This window comes from Anas acuta, chromosome 4, assembly GCF_963932015.1.
Source record: "Anas acuta chromosome 4, bAnaAcu1.1, whole genome shotgun sequence".
NCBI lineage: Eukaryota > Metazoa > Chordata > Aves > Anseriformes > Anatidae > Anas > Anas acuta.
In genome coordinates this window covers 24,328,756-24,343,598 of record NC_088982.1, presented here as the reverse complement: position 1 = coordinate 24,343,598, position 14,843 = coordinate 24,328,756, and the positions used below count along the sequence as shown (strand labels likewise).

Sequence of the window (14,843 nt, the reverse complement as noted above, 5' to 3'; positions counted from 1 at the left end):
ATTTTATTTTTGAGTTAAAACAGAACAGCACCTTCAGTATTGAATGCCAAACACTGGGGTTATTGCCCTAGCAAAGACATAAACCAGTCTCTCTTTATTTCTGTACGACACTGGTCAGAAAGTCCATCTTAGCTGAGGTCTGAATGTGGAACTAACTCCAATGGAACTAATCTATTGTTCTGGTTTAGCATACTGTTGTGATATATGGAGTAATAATTCGTGTCAAGAAAATGGTCGATATTAATAAAGAAGGGGGAGATGTGGGAGCGTGGCCATGGGGGTCAGCAAGCCCCAAGGTTGATGATAACATCAGACTCTTCACGATGAGGCCATCAGGAATGTAAAAGAGCTTAGAGGGAACAAAGAAGGGTGATTCAGGAGATGCCATGCAGTCTCGGGTTCCTTCTTCTCCAGCCGTTAAGGCATGGAAGTTTCTGGGTGTTTGCTGTTGCTGTTATATGCAAAGTTGTTTGACCAATGAAAAGTTGGTTTTGAAAAGGACTGCTGTGGGGAGAAGGGTAGAAGAGGGGAGCCTGTTCTCAGGAGAAAAAAGGCAGCACGATATAATGAAGTTATGGCATCAATAAAGAACTAGAAAGAAGGAATGAAAAGGAACAGGCCAGCAGAACGGAGACCAGGATGGGAACAGGGACATTGATCGCCCCATGAAGATGGGTTCAGCCATAGTCAGCAAACTGCTCAGAGAAGCTTGCACAGAAAGTCGCTGGAAATGGCACACCGGAGCTGGAGAGAAGCTCAAGCTGAGAGAAGCGGAGCCACGCACACAGCTGCCCCTTGCTGGTAAGCAGCTGCACATTGTGGGGAATCATACATGTACGTCCTTAGGAACAAAGACTGTCCTGGTAACCTTACAGCTTATTCTCCTTATTGACAATCAGACAGTTTATGAGCCTGAAACATGGGACCAAATTGAGGTCAAGGTGTGGGACTCTGCTACTAAAAACGACAAGGTTGCGGTGGGATTGCTCGGCACCTGGCGAGCAATCTCTGAGGCCTTAAAGAGCCCTGTGGGACCACAGTCAGAAACGTGTGGTTTGCCAGACAGTGAGGGAGCTGCGGGCTCCTTTACTGATCCTTCTGCTACGCCATGGGCCCCTCTGCTGCTACAGCCATCCAAGGCTTTTGCTGTTCCACCCCCTGCTGACCTGGACGTGCCTTTTGACCCAGGCCTATTGGCCTTGAAAAGGAGACTGGTATGTTTTTATTCGATCCAGGAAGATTAAGATACATAAGGCCTGAAGACCGAGTTGCTTGACAACTTAAAGCGAGACATATTGGTCAAAAGGAATGGAAAATGGAGACTTGTATGTAATCAAGAAAAGGAATGGGAAATGGAGACTGTTAAGTCGTGGAACTTCAAGGATTCTTTGTTACCTTTTCTGCTCGTGATTATGTATAGGCGTACTCGATTTTAGTAAGTTATGGAACTTAGAGGATTGTTTGTTACCTTTCCTGATTGTGCGTATGTGTAGGCATACTCGGGTTTAGTATGTAAAGCAACGTGCTGTATATTTAGAAAATTGATGTTTGTGTGTGCGTGTTGGTGGAGCGTAGACTCCCCGCACACCCAGCACTGTTTACTTTATACCTTTTAGAAATATTTGTTTTATAAACATTACAAAATTCAGATTGAGTTGAGGCCTCATTTATAACACTTTGGAGACTCAGGAGTTGGCCTCAGCGATCCTCGTGGGTCCCTTCCAGCTCAGGACATTCTGTGGTTCTATGACCCCAGTGGAGAAGTGGTGAAAGGCGACAACCAGACCAAGATACGGTAGGTTTGCCAGGATGGATTTTGGTGCCGAAGTTTCCTCCTCAAGTCTACTTCAGCCATGAGCTAGGGACGGCCCTCTGTGTGGTAACAGGCCCTGGTGCTGAGGTCACAGTGTATCCCTCCTACATCCCTCTGCCGTGCGTGCCAGCTGTGGCCCAGTTGCTTGTGGGGCCGCTAGGAGGAGGACCCAGAGAGAGCGTTGTGTCTGTCTGGGGACATCCTGCTGCGATGGAGAGGCTGAGAGCCCTTAGCGGTGAGGGGCAGCGGGAGGGAGGTTGGGGGCTGAAGCAGGACCCTTCCCAGCAGGCTGCTCGGGGCTGCGTCTCCTGCGGAGATTTCTCTCCCAGCTGGCCAAGATCCTCGTCCCTACCAGCTCCAGCCCCCTGCGGCCAGCAGCACCGATGACACTTGCTCCGTTCTTTCCTTCCTTCCAGGTGTGGGCTGCTGGCCCAGACGTAGCCGTCGCCAGGGCAGAGGCAGGGTGCCAGGGCCTGTCCCTGAAGCGGCCCCGACCTCTGCCACTGTTGTGACTTCTCTGCTAGAGCGCCTGCAAGACGAGGAGGTGAGCTGGGGGCTCCCCACCATGATGCAGCGGGGGGAGCAGGGTGCCTCTGCCCTCCTGGTTTTGTCGTCCAGAAGCCCCTGCACAGGGCAGTGCCCAGCCTGGAGCTTCTCAAGGAGCAGTCATTTGCCCGGGCCCCATCCCAAGGTCCCCTGGCTGCCCAAGCCCAGAGGCCAGGGGCTTTGTGTCCCTCTTGCAGCTTCCCAGCCCCAGCAGCACATCCCTAGGCTCTGCAGAGCGAGGGCGGGCAGCTGGCGGCGCGCTGGCAAGAGGAGCAAAGCAAGTGCAACTGATCCCTATGGTGCTCTGTCCCCAGGGCGACAGAGCGCAGACTTACTGCGAGCTGGAGAGCGTCTTGTGGGGAGATGACAGCTGCCTGCAGTGCGGTGTCGTCAACCGGCTGCTAGCAGAGGTGTCCTGGGACCTGACAGCTGACCAGGTGAGATGGTGCTCTTGGGAGGCGAGGGGAGCAGCCTGCCAGGCATTGGAGGGCAATGCGGAGCACACAGACAGGTTTTGCTGGCCTTGGGGCCCCACAGAGGCTCTTGAGCCAACCTGAGCCTCTGTTTCAGGGCGTGACGGAAGACACAAAGGTGGCTGCCAGTGACGTCCTGGTGGCTCTGGCCCGCTCCCACTTCAGCTTCGTGCTAGCCGAGCTCCTGGCCCAGCTGAATGCCCCAGGGCAGATCTCCAAGGAGTTCGTGCTCATCACTGTGGGCAAACTCCTCAGCACCAACGGTACGGTCCAGCACCGCCATCCTCCCTCCCTCCCTGCCTCCCCTCCCGCTTTGGGCCAGGCTGGGAGAGCTGGGATAGAAAGGGATCCTTCCCCTCTCCACGCAAGCCGTGCTGAGCTGGGGGGCACCGTGGCTGCAGCGCCTCCTCCCTCGCTGCCAGTGCCGGCTGGGGGCTCTGACCGTGGCCACTCTCCGCTCTCTTCTCAGCCCTGCAGTGCATCCCCTTCATGCGCGTGGTGCTGTTGGGGCTGCGCACCGTGGTGGGCCAGTTAGGGAGCGGCCGGATCCTGCGTGCTGCCTGCGGTGGTGAGTGGACCCTGGGGAGGGGCAGGGGCAGGGGCAGGGGCAGGGGCAGGGGCAGGGCAGCCCCTGGCACCTCGCTCTGCTCTCAGAGCGGGCATGGCGGGCCTGAGCCCACGCTGCTGCCATCCCAAAGCACTGGGGACGCCTGGAAAGGGTGGCTGAAGGTTTCTGTGGGCTGGAGGTGAAGGTGCCCGGGAACTCCTGGGTCCTTTTGCTGCCTTCCTGGGCTTTCCTACTGGGTGAATGTGCCCTGATGGGCAAAAATGGGGCTTCCAGCAGGCTGGCGGGGGGTGCCGCTCCCTTCCCTGCTCCAGGCTCCTTTTTCTCTTCTCTTGGTGCAGCTCTGGAGCAGTGGGCCAAAGTGGTCAACGTTTACATCTGCACCTGGAAAGGATGCTCCTTGCCTGCTACGGAGAAGGAGCAGCTCTACGAAAACCTTGCCCAGGTGTTCTGCTCTGTGGCAAGCAACTGGCTGGACTGCCAGGAGGAAGAGGTGAGAAGTGCTGCTTTCCCAGCTGGGGACGGCAGCAGGGATGTCCCCTGTGCCTGTGCCTCTGTCTGTGCCCAGCGGGCTGGCTGCAAAAGGCCCCAGACTGGCTCTGTGCCTGGGGCTGGGGGCTCCCTGCGGGGAAGCAGCTGAAGCCCAGGGCATTTGGGCAGGCAGGGCGGGGGGTGAGGGGTGGGGAAAACCTCTCTGCCCTCCAGAGCAAGCCCATCTCCTGCAGGGCAGAAGGGAAAGGGCAAGGGGAAGGCCTCTCTGTGGGCAGGGCAGGCCTTCAGCCTTTGACGCTGGGCCTCCCCGCTTCCTCTCCAGGACAAGCAAGCCGTCATCGGGGCCATGACTCCCTTGATGCGTGTCCTCCTGCACAAGGAGGAGCACCGGGAGCATGTCTGGGAGCAGCTCCTCTGGCTCCTGCAGCAGTACCGGACGGTCCAAGACGCCTCCAGGGTGACCAAGGTGAGGTGTGGCGCAGGGCCTGGCACGGCCGTGGGGTCTGTGCAAGTGGCACGAGGGCTCAGGGGCTGTTTGCACGGGGAGCTCTGTGGCTGTGCACAGTTGCTCCATTTGCAAGTGGCTTGACATGGCTTCGGCCCTTTCTTCCTCTCCTGTTCTCTTGCAGAGCCTCCTTTCTTTCCTGGAGGCCCTGGAGCAAGTTCAGATCCCCGTCCCCAAGGGCAAGTGTCTTGCCATTAACAGCGTCGTGTACAGCGAGGTAAGGGGAGCCTGCACCCACACAGCCACAGCAATTCCCTCTTGGCTGAGTCTCGGGAGGACTCCAGAGCCCCGAGTCTTTGAATGCTGCTCGGCCTTGGCTCCTGGGTGGCTCCTGGGTGCTTCAGACCTGTGCGTGGGTCCCTGGGGACGCTGTGGGGTGGGCTGGGTTTTGGCTGGGGGTCCTCTTGCCACCAGTGCCCAGGGAGATGAGAGCTGGCAGCGCCGTTTCTTTTCGGGCCCTCTCAATGCTGCTGGGACTTTCTCCACCATGTTCCCACCTTGTTCCCACAGCTCACTGCCGACACCAAAGAGCACAGCCAGGACCAGAAGGCAGAGCTGAGCCAGTGCATCCTGCTGCAAGGTAAGGAGAGGAGCTGTGGCGATGCCCCGTGGGGTCCCGGCAGCTCTCTCCCAAAGCTCAGCAATGGGGGTAAGCTGCTTGCTAATGCAGGATGGGATTTCCTCCCCACAGCTCGCATCTGCCCAGAGGAGACGATCCTGTTCCTGGAGTCCCAGCTGGGCCACGAGAGGGAGGCCGTGCGCGTGGCAGCCCTGGGTCTGCTCGGTGCTCTGGCACGCTGTGACGGTCAGTACTGCGGGGTCAGGGCTTGGAGGGCTCTCTTCCGCCCTCTGGGCTGTGCCTCCACGCATGCCTCACTGGATCTCTTGCAGAGCCCGCGATGGCAGAGAAGCTGCCCGAGGTGGTGGAGGCTGTCAAGAGTGTGTGCAGGGACCCCAGCATCCCGGTGAGCTGCTTTGGGAAGGGACTGTGCCGTCAGGGTCGGGGTCGGGTTCGGGGTTGGGATGGGAGAGCAACCTTTTCCCTCAGGGCAGAGGCAGAGCCTGGCAAGGCTGGACTAGAAGGGCTCGGACCTAGGCAGCCATTTCCCCGCTCCTTCGTGTTTACCGGAGGGAGGGCTGACGGCCAGAGGTGATGCCGCTGCCGGCATGGGCAGGTCCCCGTGGCCCTGTGCTAAGCACACTTGACCCCTGGCAGGTGAGGAGGGCAGTTCTGCACTTCATCAGGGAGCTGCTCAGTGCCAATGCCCAGAGCTGCTCAGCGTGGGACGTTGTGGGCTACATCTTCAGCGAGTTCAGCCAGAGCTCGAGCAGAAGGGTAAGGCCAGCGTGCAACATCTTCCCTGGGGAGATCTGCTGCCAGGAGGCTGGCATGGGAGCCTGCTGGGGCCACGCCTGAGCCTTCTGGGGCAGGAACTGAGAGCAAGCGGGGCGGGGGGTTCCCAATGGTGTCTTGCAGGCTGCGGGACTCCTGTCTGCCCAGGAAGCCCAGGAAGAAGGAGCTCTCCAAGGGCTGTGCATGGACGTCCTGGGGTCACTGGACATCTCTGTGAGAGGGATGGCCAAAGTAAGTCCTCCTCTGTCCTGCTGCTGCTGCTGCTGCTGCTCCTCTCCTCTCCTCTCCTCTCCTCTCCTCTCCTCTCCTCTCCTCTCCTCTCCTCTCCTCTCCTCTCCTCTCCTCTCCTCTCCTCTCCTCTCCTCTCCTCTCCTCTCCTCTCCTCTCCTCTCCTCTCCTCTCCTCTCCTCTCCTCTCCTCTCCTCTCCTCTCCTCTCCTCTCCTCTCCTCTCCTCTCCTCTCCTCTCCTCTCCTCTCCTCTCCTCTCCTCTCCTCTCCTCTCCTCTCCTCTCCTCTCCTCTCCTCTCCTCTCCTCTCCGTCAGGCCATTTGTTCCTAGCCCCCTTTGCACACCTGAAAGCTCCCCCCCAGCATGCTCTCAAGTGCTCAGGGAGATGCACACCATCCTCCCCATCTCTGAGCTGAGGCAGAAATGCTGACGGGCTGAATTGTCTCATTGCCTACAGCTCCTGTGGCCGAGGCTGCTGATCTATGTGATGCCAGCCAAGTACACGGGCATGCTGATCCCCCTCTCGCGCTGTCTCCGCGCCCTGGCTGAGAGAAATGAGCTGACAGCAGGGCACGAGCATCACGAACTGGATCCCGATGTCCTCAACGCCCTGTTGCAAGGTAGGAGTAGCAACTCCCCCACGGAGCTCTGCTTCCCTCTGGTCTGCGCCCTGCAGGGACGGCAGCGTGGCAGGGCACGGTGTGGCTCGGCATCTCACCCAGCATTTCTTTCTCCCCTCAGACACGACGCTGACTCCGCACAACTTGCTGGCTCGCCTGCTGGTGGTGGCGGGGTCTCCTTTTGCGGGCAGTGACCTCCAAGCTGCTGCCTTGCTGGTGCTGCAGAGCCTCCACAGCAGGATCCACGGAGCTGTGGGGGCCACGTGGAACAGCGAGATTCCCCTGCTGCTGCAGTACCTCCAAGGTAAAGTGCTGCTGGGGAGGGGGCAGGGGAGGGAGGGCATGGCAAGTCAGCTTCCCAGCATGGCTAAGGGGAATCCCCGCCTGGTGCCCAGTGCTTCTTCTGCTGCCGTTTCGTTTCCCTGCCGGGGAGCCAGCACTGAAGCTGGGGGGAGCGGTCCCACAGCCATCCATTCGTCCCGGCCCTGGTGGCACCTCCATGGCCCTGCTGGGGCGGTGCTTGTGGGGAGGGACGGACGGCTGCCTCTGGAGCGGGTGCAGCCACCAGCTTCCCTGGGCCAGGCCAGCTTTGCAGCAGCTCTTCTGTTGTGGCTTGGTCCCAAGCAAGGTTTTTGTCTTCTTTCTAGGAGGAAAGGGGAACATCCCAGACGCTGCCGAGTGGGAGCGCCGTCTGCTTCAGGTACTGCAGCCCTGGGAGGCGTAGCATATAGATAGAGGTGGCATTCCCCAGCTGGCAGGGGTGTTTCCCAGGCACCCCACTCCTCCTCCTAGAGGAGTCTCTCCCTTCTCCCACGGGCCACAGCTCTCGTGGAAGGCCACTCTGGCGTGGCCGTGTGCCTTGGCACTGCCTCTTCCTGCTTGTCAAAGGCCAAGAAGCATTCGCTTCCTCTCCTGTTCTCTCCTGCAGTTCCTGAGGGCATCCCTGGAAACCATCGGGGACGACGCCTGGATCAAGCGCCTGAGCTGTGCGCTGAGCCAGCGGCTGGACAGCTCTCCCAGCAGCTCTGGGGAGAAGGTCGGTTCCCTGCCCGGCTCTCCCCTGGCAGCGCAGCCACGGGGCCCCCGCCCACGTGCGGGGCTGGGGCTGGGGCTGCAGGCGCTGCTCTGCCCACGAGGGCTGTCTGCGCTGCTTCCCCGGCCCTTGCCCCCCGCGGCCTTTCCCTCCTCTTGTGCTGAGCGGGGCTGGCGAAAGCCCATCCCTGCGTCCGGGCTCGGCTGCTCCCCGTGCGCTGGCGCCTGTCCTGCTCTGGCCCCGTTGCAGCACGCCAGGCTCTTGCTGCATCTCGGGCTCGGCTTCTTCCCTTGCAGGCTTTCCTGTACAAGGCTCTTGGGACGACGCTGGGAGCTTGTCAGGAACTCCCACATGTCCAAGAGAACCTGCTGCACCATCTGATGAGAGCACAACCTGAGGAGCCATCTGAGGCCCAGGTGAGCTTCCCTGCTCTGTCCCTGGGCCCTGCTCCAGGCCTTTTCCAGCTCCTCATCGCTGCCCGCCACTGTGAACGGCTGGGCCTGTGCCAACTGTCCCTCGCTCTTTTGTTGCAGGGAATCATTGCTCTCGTCTGCCAAGCCGCCGACAGCCACTTCCGCCTGGCCTTGGAGACACTGACAACATTTGCTGCCACCTCGAGCAGTGTCCGGGGCCTTAGGGTTTCCAGAGGCAGGAAGGTGAGGTGTTTGGGGTTTCCCTCCCTGGCTGTCTTCCACCTGCTCTTCATTGTGGGCTGTGGGGGGCCATGGGGCGGACGTCTCACAGCATCTCTTGCAACGCAGACGACCCAGGCCAGCAGGAGAGCTGAGGCCACTTGCAGGGCTGTCATGCTCGCCCACAGCAGCATGGCACTGCGTGCCTCCAAGGAACAACTGCTCGCCCACGTGGAGGCAGACATCGCGGGCAACATCCTGCTGCTCTCCATCTCCAGCAGCCAGGTGAGAGCTCGGGGCATGCAGGGGCAGGGCTGCTGGGTGCCCCAGCTCCAAGCCCTCCATGCTAGGGCATCCTGAGCCTGGCTGTCTCTTTCTCAAGGTCCCCCGAGGAATGGTTTGTCCCAGCACAAAGATCCAAGCGCTTCCCCTAGATTTCCCCCGCGTGCACATGTTCCTCTTGCAGCCCGTGGCCCTTCCTCCAGTTCCAAGGGTTTTCTTCTCTCTTGGGCCCCAGAACTTGCAGACCAATCTTGCCCTGGCGCAGAGCATCCTTGAGGTCGGCTGTGCCATCCACGCTGCGGGGAACTTGGGCAGCTTCCATCCTGTCCTGAAGCACAAGCTGCTGCTGATCCTGCAGGTGAGTGCCCAGAGCCAGGGCTGTCTTGCAGGGGAGTTTGGGGCCATGCCAGGAGGCAGGAAGGTCTCCCTCAGCCGCGTGGGAGCTCCTGGAGCCGTGTCCCCAGCTGGTGGGGGGGGCCCTTGGGTGCTGGCAGGCAGTGGCCATGGCTGGGCAGCCGCTGGGGAGCTGCTCCATCCTGCAGCGCCCCTGTGGGAGCTGCGGGAGCGCTGCAGCCAGTGTCTGGCAGGAGTGCCCGTCCCTGGGCAGGATGCGAGAGCTCTCCTGTGCCCAATGCCCACTTGGCAACTTTCTCTTGCAGAACTTGATGAAGACGACGCTCTGGGACTTCCCGGCAGCGTCCCTGCACCTGAAGGTGATTCTGGCCCTGGAGCAGTGGAGGTAAGAGCGAGGAGCTGCGGGGGCTGTGAGGCGGGATGACGTTCCTCCTGTCGGGGAGCTCCCAAAGAGCAGCACTCCCTGCCCCAGCCTAGGCTGCTTGCATTTGGGGCTGTCGATGAGGACAAGCCCAGATGCCATGTGACCCTCTCTGGAGAGTGCTAGGAACTCCTCTTTTTTATTGTTTTCCCTCGTCTTCCTTTTTCCCCTTGCCAGCAAGCTGGAGATCTCGTTCAGCAGCAAGGAAATTTGCAGCCTGCTGTCTGACTGCTGCCGGGCCATCCTGCCACTTCCTTCAGCGGCTGAGCAGACTGGGGAGATCAGGAACGCAGAGCAGGCAGTGCTGCAGCTCCAGGTAACTTGCTGTCCCTTCCCTGCCCACCTCTCGCTCAGGACAAGCTGCCCTCCCCAGCACAAGCTGTGTGCTGGCAGCAGCCGTGATCCTGCATCTGCGTCCCTCTCCCCCGCTTTCAGTCTCTGCACATGGCCACGAAGGCTCTGGGCCGGCTCATGGCAGTCCTGCTCAAGGCAAAGCCAAGCCCTGTCGACTTGGTAGACATCGCCGAGGTGAGTATCCATGGGGTGCTGGGGCAAGCGTCCCTCCTGTCACCAGTGGGGAATTAGCAGAGGAGCAGGAACCTCCTGCTGCCATGCCAGGTGACTGTGAGCTCGGGGAGGCCAAGAAGTGGGCCCTGCAGGGGGGAAAGCCAAGAGGCAGCCCCTGGCTGGCTGCAGCAGGGAGCTGGCTGCAGGGAAAAGCTCCTGGGTGGGAGCAGGTGCGTCTGAAGAGAGTGGGGCAGTGCCGCAGGGAAAGTGCCAGGAAGGGAGGGAAATGGAGAGGGATGGCGGGAAGGGAAAGATGCCCCTTGGCAGACAGAGCTGCTCTGCCCCAGGTGCTGTGGTTCTGGCTCTCCTCGGACAAGCCGTGGGTGTGCAAGAAAGCCCTGCAGGTCTGCGCCCAGCTGCTGGAGGACTGCAGAGATGGAGTGGCTTTTCAGGTGAGGAAGGATGCCCAGCGTGTGCCCCCAGCTGCAAGGGGGCCTGGCAGGGCAGCTCTGCCCAGCTGTGCACGGGCTGTGGGGTCCCCCAGCGCCCAGCCCCCCTCTGCCCAGTCCTGGCCTGAGCAGGGCGCGGCTGGGAGACGCAAGGGAGTGCTGGGGCCACCTCCAGCCCTTGTTCTTCCTCTCGCCCCTGCAGACAAGAGGTGCCTACCTGCCGTTTGGCGCCTTGGCGGGATTGCTGGGGCCTCTGACCTGTGAGCCCACGAGCAGCTCCCGCCAGCTGGCCGCTGCCTGCCTCAGCTCCCTTCTCCACATCCAAGGTGAGTGTGAGTAGAGCAGGCGCCTGCCGGCCCTCTGCCCCGCCTGGCCTAGCGGGAACCTGGCAAGGGCCATCCCGCTGCAGCGAGTTCAAGACTGACTCCCCTGGCCTTCAGCAAAGGCTGGGAAGGGAAGTTCAGTTGCCCTAAGTGGGACTCCCCTTTTCTCCCCGTGCTCGTTGCAGCCAAGGCCACGAACAGGCTGTTGGAGACAGACGACCCTGCGAGCTTGTGTGAGGGGCTGAGTGCTCGCAGCGACGCCTCTCAGCAGCTCCAGACCTCCATCCGCATCGCAGAGGTAAGGAGTGCCCTCAAGCTTGCCTTATGTTCTGAAGAGCTGGAGCGGAGCCGTGACGGGCTCTCGATCTCTCCTGGTTCTTGCATCTTTCCAGGTCGTTTGCAAAAACGTCCCCAAAGAACAGGCCGCAGACTTCATGAATGCCATCCTGGGGCCCTTCCGGCATTCCAGAGGAAGCCGCGTGCGTGCTGCAGGCAACTGGATGCTCACCTTTCTGGAAACGTGTGGCAAGGACATTGGTCCAGACGTAAGAGACATTTTGCCATGCCTTGGACTTTTTTGCTTTGGCTGTCGCACCACACATCTTGCCGTTTGTGTGCTAAAGAAGCTCTCGGTGCAGAGTCAGGGCTCGGGCAGGGTGCTAGGGGTGAAATTTCGCCTTCGAGCGTGAAAGCGTGGCAAGGGAGCAGGCGTGGCTCATGGGCTGAACGTCCATGTTCCCGTGCCAAGACGTTCTTTCTCCCCTGCTTCTTTCAGGTGCGAGGAATCGTCTCCGCCCTGCACACCTGCACAGAGTCCATGCTGGAGCCCTCGTTCGTGTACTTTGTGCACCATGCGGTGCTGATCCTGGCCCGCCATCACCGGGAGCTCACGATAAACGTCATCCTTGAGAAGTTTGTGCCTCTGGACAGGTACAATGCGCTCCTCCCTTTCCTGCTGGGCTCAGAGAGCCGTAGCTTGCCTCCCCTCCCTAGGGCGATCCAAGGGGAGCAGCAGCTCCTTCTCCTCCAGCCAAATGTCGGAGGTGTGCTTGTAGCACTGGTAACAGAGCATACGGGCTCATGGTTGCACATCTCTTGGCAGAAACACACTGGAGCTGTGGAGGACTCTGGGGAGAGCCAGCATTGGCCTCGGTGTGCTGAAGCGCTTAGCGAGGAAGCTGAAGAAAGTGGGAGACGACAGCTCCCAGCCCAGCTCGCCCAGTCGCAGGCTGCACGCCCACCAGCCTTCTCCGGAGTCCTTGACTGTACGTTCGGTGGCAGAGGCTTTGTGCCTGCTCCCCCACTCCCAGTCCGAGGGCAAGGCGTTGGGTGCCCTTTGCAAGCGTCTCGACACTGCTGCAGTGTCTCAGCGGTAGCAGTTCGGGACGGCCGGGACAGCCGCTGCTCCCAGGCTGCAAGGCTGTCCCGGAGATGGAGACGGGGCGTGCAGGCAGTAGAAGTGCCCCAGGCAGCCAGCGGGCCGGGGCTGGTGGCAAAGCTCTTGTTTAACGGGTGCTTGTCGGGTGCTCTCATTTCCCTGCAGGTCACCCGTGCCATCTCCGTAATGGTGTCCGTGCAGTCCAAGGAGGGGGTCCAGAGCTTGCTTCCCTCCCTCCTCCCTGGGCTCCTGCTGCAGCTCAGCAAGGCACTGGGGGAAGAGATGCTGTCTGCGCCCCTCAGCCCCTGGAGAGGGCACGCTGAGGATCAGCGGCAAGAGGGCAACGTGTGCAGGTCAGGAGCAGGAGGGGCAGGGCAAGGGGGGCTTGAATTGCCTGGCCATGCATGCTTGGTTGTTTCCTGTCCTGCTTCCTAGGCGGGAGGCCACTTGAGGCTGCAGATTTGCTTTTTTCCTCCCATCCCTGTTTGTTTGGGGCTTTCTTTTCTCTGTTTTTCTCTCTGTCATTCTTGCACGATGGCTTGTGCAAAGTTGGTTTTCACTGTGGTAGAGATGTCTGTGTGCTGAGGGTCTTCCTGGGCGGTGACTCCCAGGGAGCACAAGCACAGCTGCCACATCCTCGCAGGGTTTGTGGCCCAGCTCTGGCCACGGGCAGCTGTGCTTTCCTGCCGTGGAGGCTCTGCCGGTGTAATTCCCGGCCTGTCAGGGTGCACCAAGCATTGCACTCAGGCGGTGCTGCCTCCCTGGGGAGGTTCGAGTGCTCACATCAGTCCCCCCACAACACAACACAACACAACAGGGCACCTTGCCAGGGCTTAAATAGACAGTTGCTTTTTTGGCCGGCTTTTGCCACAGACCTGGTGGCTACAGAGCGTTGCCTCTGCGCTTCTTTGCCTCTCTCTCCGTCGCTGGAGCTTGGGATGAGTGAAGAAGCGGCTCGTAAAGCTGCTGAGCATTCTTGCTCTGCTAAGTCCCTGTAAGTTCTGTAAGATCCCTGCGGAACACTGCTCTGATCTGAGACTTCTCTGGCTCTTGCTCTTTCCCAGGCCTTTCTGCAAAACTCTCATGGCAGTGCTGAGCAAATGCGCTGAGAAGAGCTGGCTGACGCCGTTCTGGAGGCAGAAAATGTCGGCGCTGCTGGAGAGCCCCCGCACTTATGCCGAGGGCATGTGCCTCCTGACGAGGTGAGAGCCCCAGGGCAGCATCTCGCCTTCCTCTCGGTGGCTGCGCCCAGGGGAACGGCTGCCGGGGCCCTTTCCTGCGTGCTCGGGGAGCTCTGTGCAGGGCAGAGCAGCGCCTGTGCTGGAGGAGGGCAAGTCCGCGGTGGCAGCCTGCAGCCTTCCCACTTGACCGGGCGTTGCCCCTTGTGCTCTTTGTGCAGTGTCCTGCTCCGTGCCCAGCTCATCTCCCGGGAGCTGATTGAGATCTTCTCCCAGTGGCTGCGCTACCCATCAGCAAACCTGCAGCTGACGGCCATGGCTTTCTTTGCTGAGGTGAGGCAGTAGGAGGGCAGGGGGGCTCCCCAGGGCTTTTCTGAAAGACATTGCTGCTTGGGCTGCCTCTTGCTGTGGGGAGAGATGAGAAGCAAGCGTCCCCATCGAGACTCCTTTGTGCGAAGCCTGCTTGTGTGCTGTGCCTGGGCTGAGGTTGTGTCCTGACTCTCGTGGCTGTGTTGCTCTGTTGCAGCTGATGAAGGAGCCGCCTCTTGAGAAGAGGAACGTCCTGAAGACTCTGCGTGTCTTGGCTGAGAAAGCACAGCACCGAAGCAGCACCATAAGGCAGCTGGCAGCGAGAGCTCTGGGCAACGCAGCCGGCAGCATGCCCGTGGAGGTGAGACGGATTTCCCTGCGCTCTGACTGCAGGGATATTCCCCTCCCTAGCAAGACCCTGGGGGAGAGCTGCTTCAAGGGCCTGGACAGAGCGGCAAAGGCAAAAGCAGGGCTCCTTTCCCTGATGCCAGCAGGGCTGCCGAGGGCAAATTGGGTGCCAAACGTCAGAGTAAAAAAGTCTGTGCACGTCTTTGGCTTTGCAGGTGCGGAAGCACGGGAGACAAGTTGTCCAGGTGCTGCAACAGAGCCTGGCGGACACTGCCTGTCCCGAGGTGGTTGCAGAAAGCATGCTGGCGCTAGCTGAGCTCGTGAGGGTGCTGCAGGCGGTGAACTTGGGATCGGCCTTTGAAGACATCGCCAGGGCCACCAAGATGTTCTTCGAGTCTGTGAGTGAAGCCAGCTCTTGCTGCCGCTGCTCTGAGAAGCGTGGGGTGGGCAGGGGCCTGCACGCGCCGCCTGGATGGCCTCTGCTGGCTGAGTGCCTGCTTCGGCCTCGTTACCCAGCTGACAAACGGCTTTCTGCTTGCAGGAAGAAGAGTACCTTCGCTACTCGGCCTTGCGCCTCTATTCAGTCCTGGCCTCCTCAGCCTCGAGCAAGCGGTCGTTCTTTGCCGGAGAAGTGGCGGAAACATGGGTCAGCCTTTTCCTGCACCTCCGGGATCCCGACTCTGCAGTTGCCAGCGTAAGTGCCCTTGGAGCTTGCTCCCAAAGCCCCAGAAAGCTGCGTGGCCACGGCCCAGGCGTGGCTGGCTGAGCTCCCTGGGCAGGTCCCAGACACGCTGCTGGAGGAGGAATGACGGCACAACTCTCTTTTTCAGATGTGCAAGATCACCTTCAGTCTCTGTGCTCCATTTATGGGGCTGAGGCGGCCACAGGACATCATCTCTCTCTGCGAGAGGCTGGGTGCACAAGAGCTGCAGGATGCGCTCTGCACTTACCTGGTAAGGAAGCTGTGCTCCAGCGAGACGTCAGGGCCCTGTGGCCCTGCCCTGCCTCTCCCCTTCCCCCTGCCCCAGCTGGC

The 14,843-nt window shown here is 60.4% G+C and overlaps 1 protein-coding gene across 1 annotated transcript; it reads left to right on the top strand.

Annotated features, from left to right (window-relative positions):
- Positions 1–665: 665 nt before the first annotated feature.
- On the top strand, positions 666–14,576 carry LOC137855313 (maestro heat-like repeat-containing protein family member 2B). Its single transcript, XM_068679350.1, has 37 exons — positions 666–801; positions 1,726–1,795; positions 2,102–2,357; positions 2,674–2,796; positions 2,930–3,095; positions 3,302–3,400; positions 3,739–3,890; positions 4,212–4,355; positions 4,519–4,611; positions 4,905–4,974; positions 5,086–5,199; positions 5,286–5,359; positions 5,611–5,730; positions 5,872–5,979; positions 6,434–6,596; positions 6,718–6,900; positions 7,244–7,296; positions 7,525–7,632; positions 7,926–8,045; positions 8,163–8,285; positions 8,391–8,546; positions 8,779–8,901; positions 9,203–9,282; positions 9,496–9,634; positions 9,754–9,846; positions 10,173–10,277; positions 10,477–10,600; positions 10,783–10,895; positions 10,990–11,142; positions 11,373–11,527; positions 11,700–11,862; positions 12,141–12,328; positions 13,040–13,177; positions 13,375–13,486; positions 13,680–13,823; positions 14,026–14,208; positions 14,352–14,576. Exons 1-37 carry the CDS (start codon positions 666–668, stop codon positions 14,574–14,576), a joined length of 4,869 nt encoding a protein of 1,622 aa, XP_068535451.1.
- The last annotated feature ends 267 nt before the right edge of the window (positions 14,577–14,843 follow it).

Excerpts from the sequence above, each read along its gene's own strand:
- LOC137855313 (XM_068679350.1), top strand. The coding sequence starts at position 666 with ATGAAGATGGGTTCAGCCATAGTCAGCAAACTGCTCAGAGAAGCTTGC. Across the intron at positions 3,891-4,211 it reads TGGACTGCCAGGAGGAAGAG|GACAAGCAAGCCGTCATCGG; the intron begins GTGAGAAGTGCT and ends CTTCCTCTCCAG. Across the intron at positions 8,902-9,202 it reads AGCTGCTGCTGATCCTGCAG|AACTTGATGAAGACGACGCT; the intron begins GTGAGTGCCCAG and ends TTTCTCTTGCAG.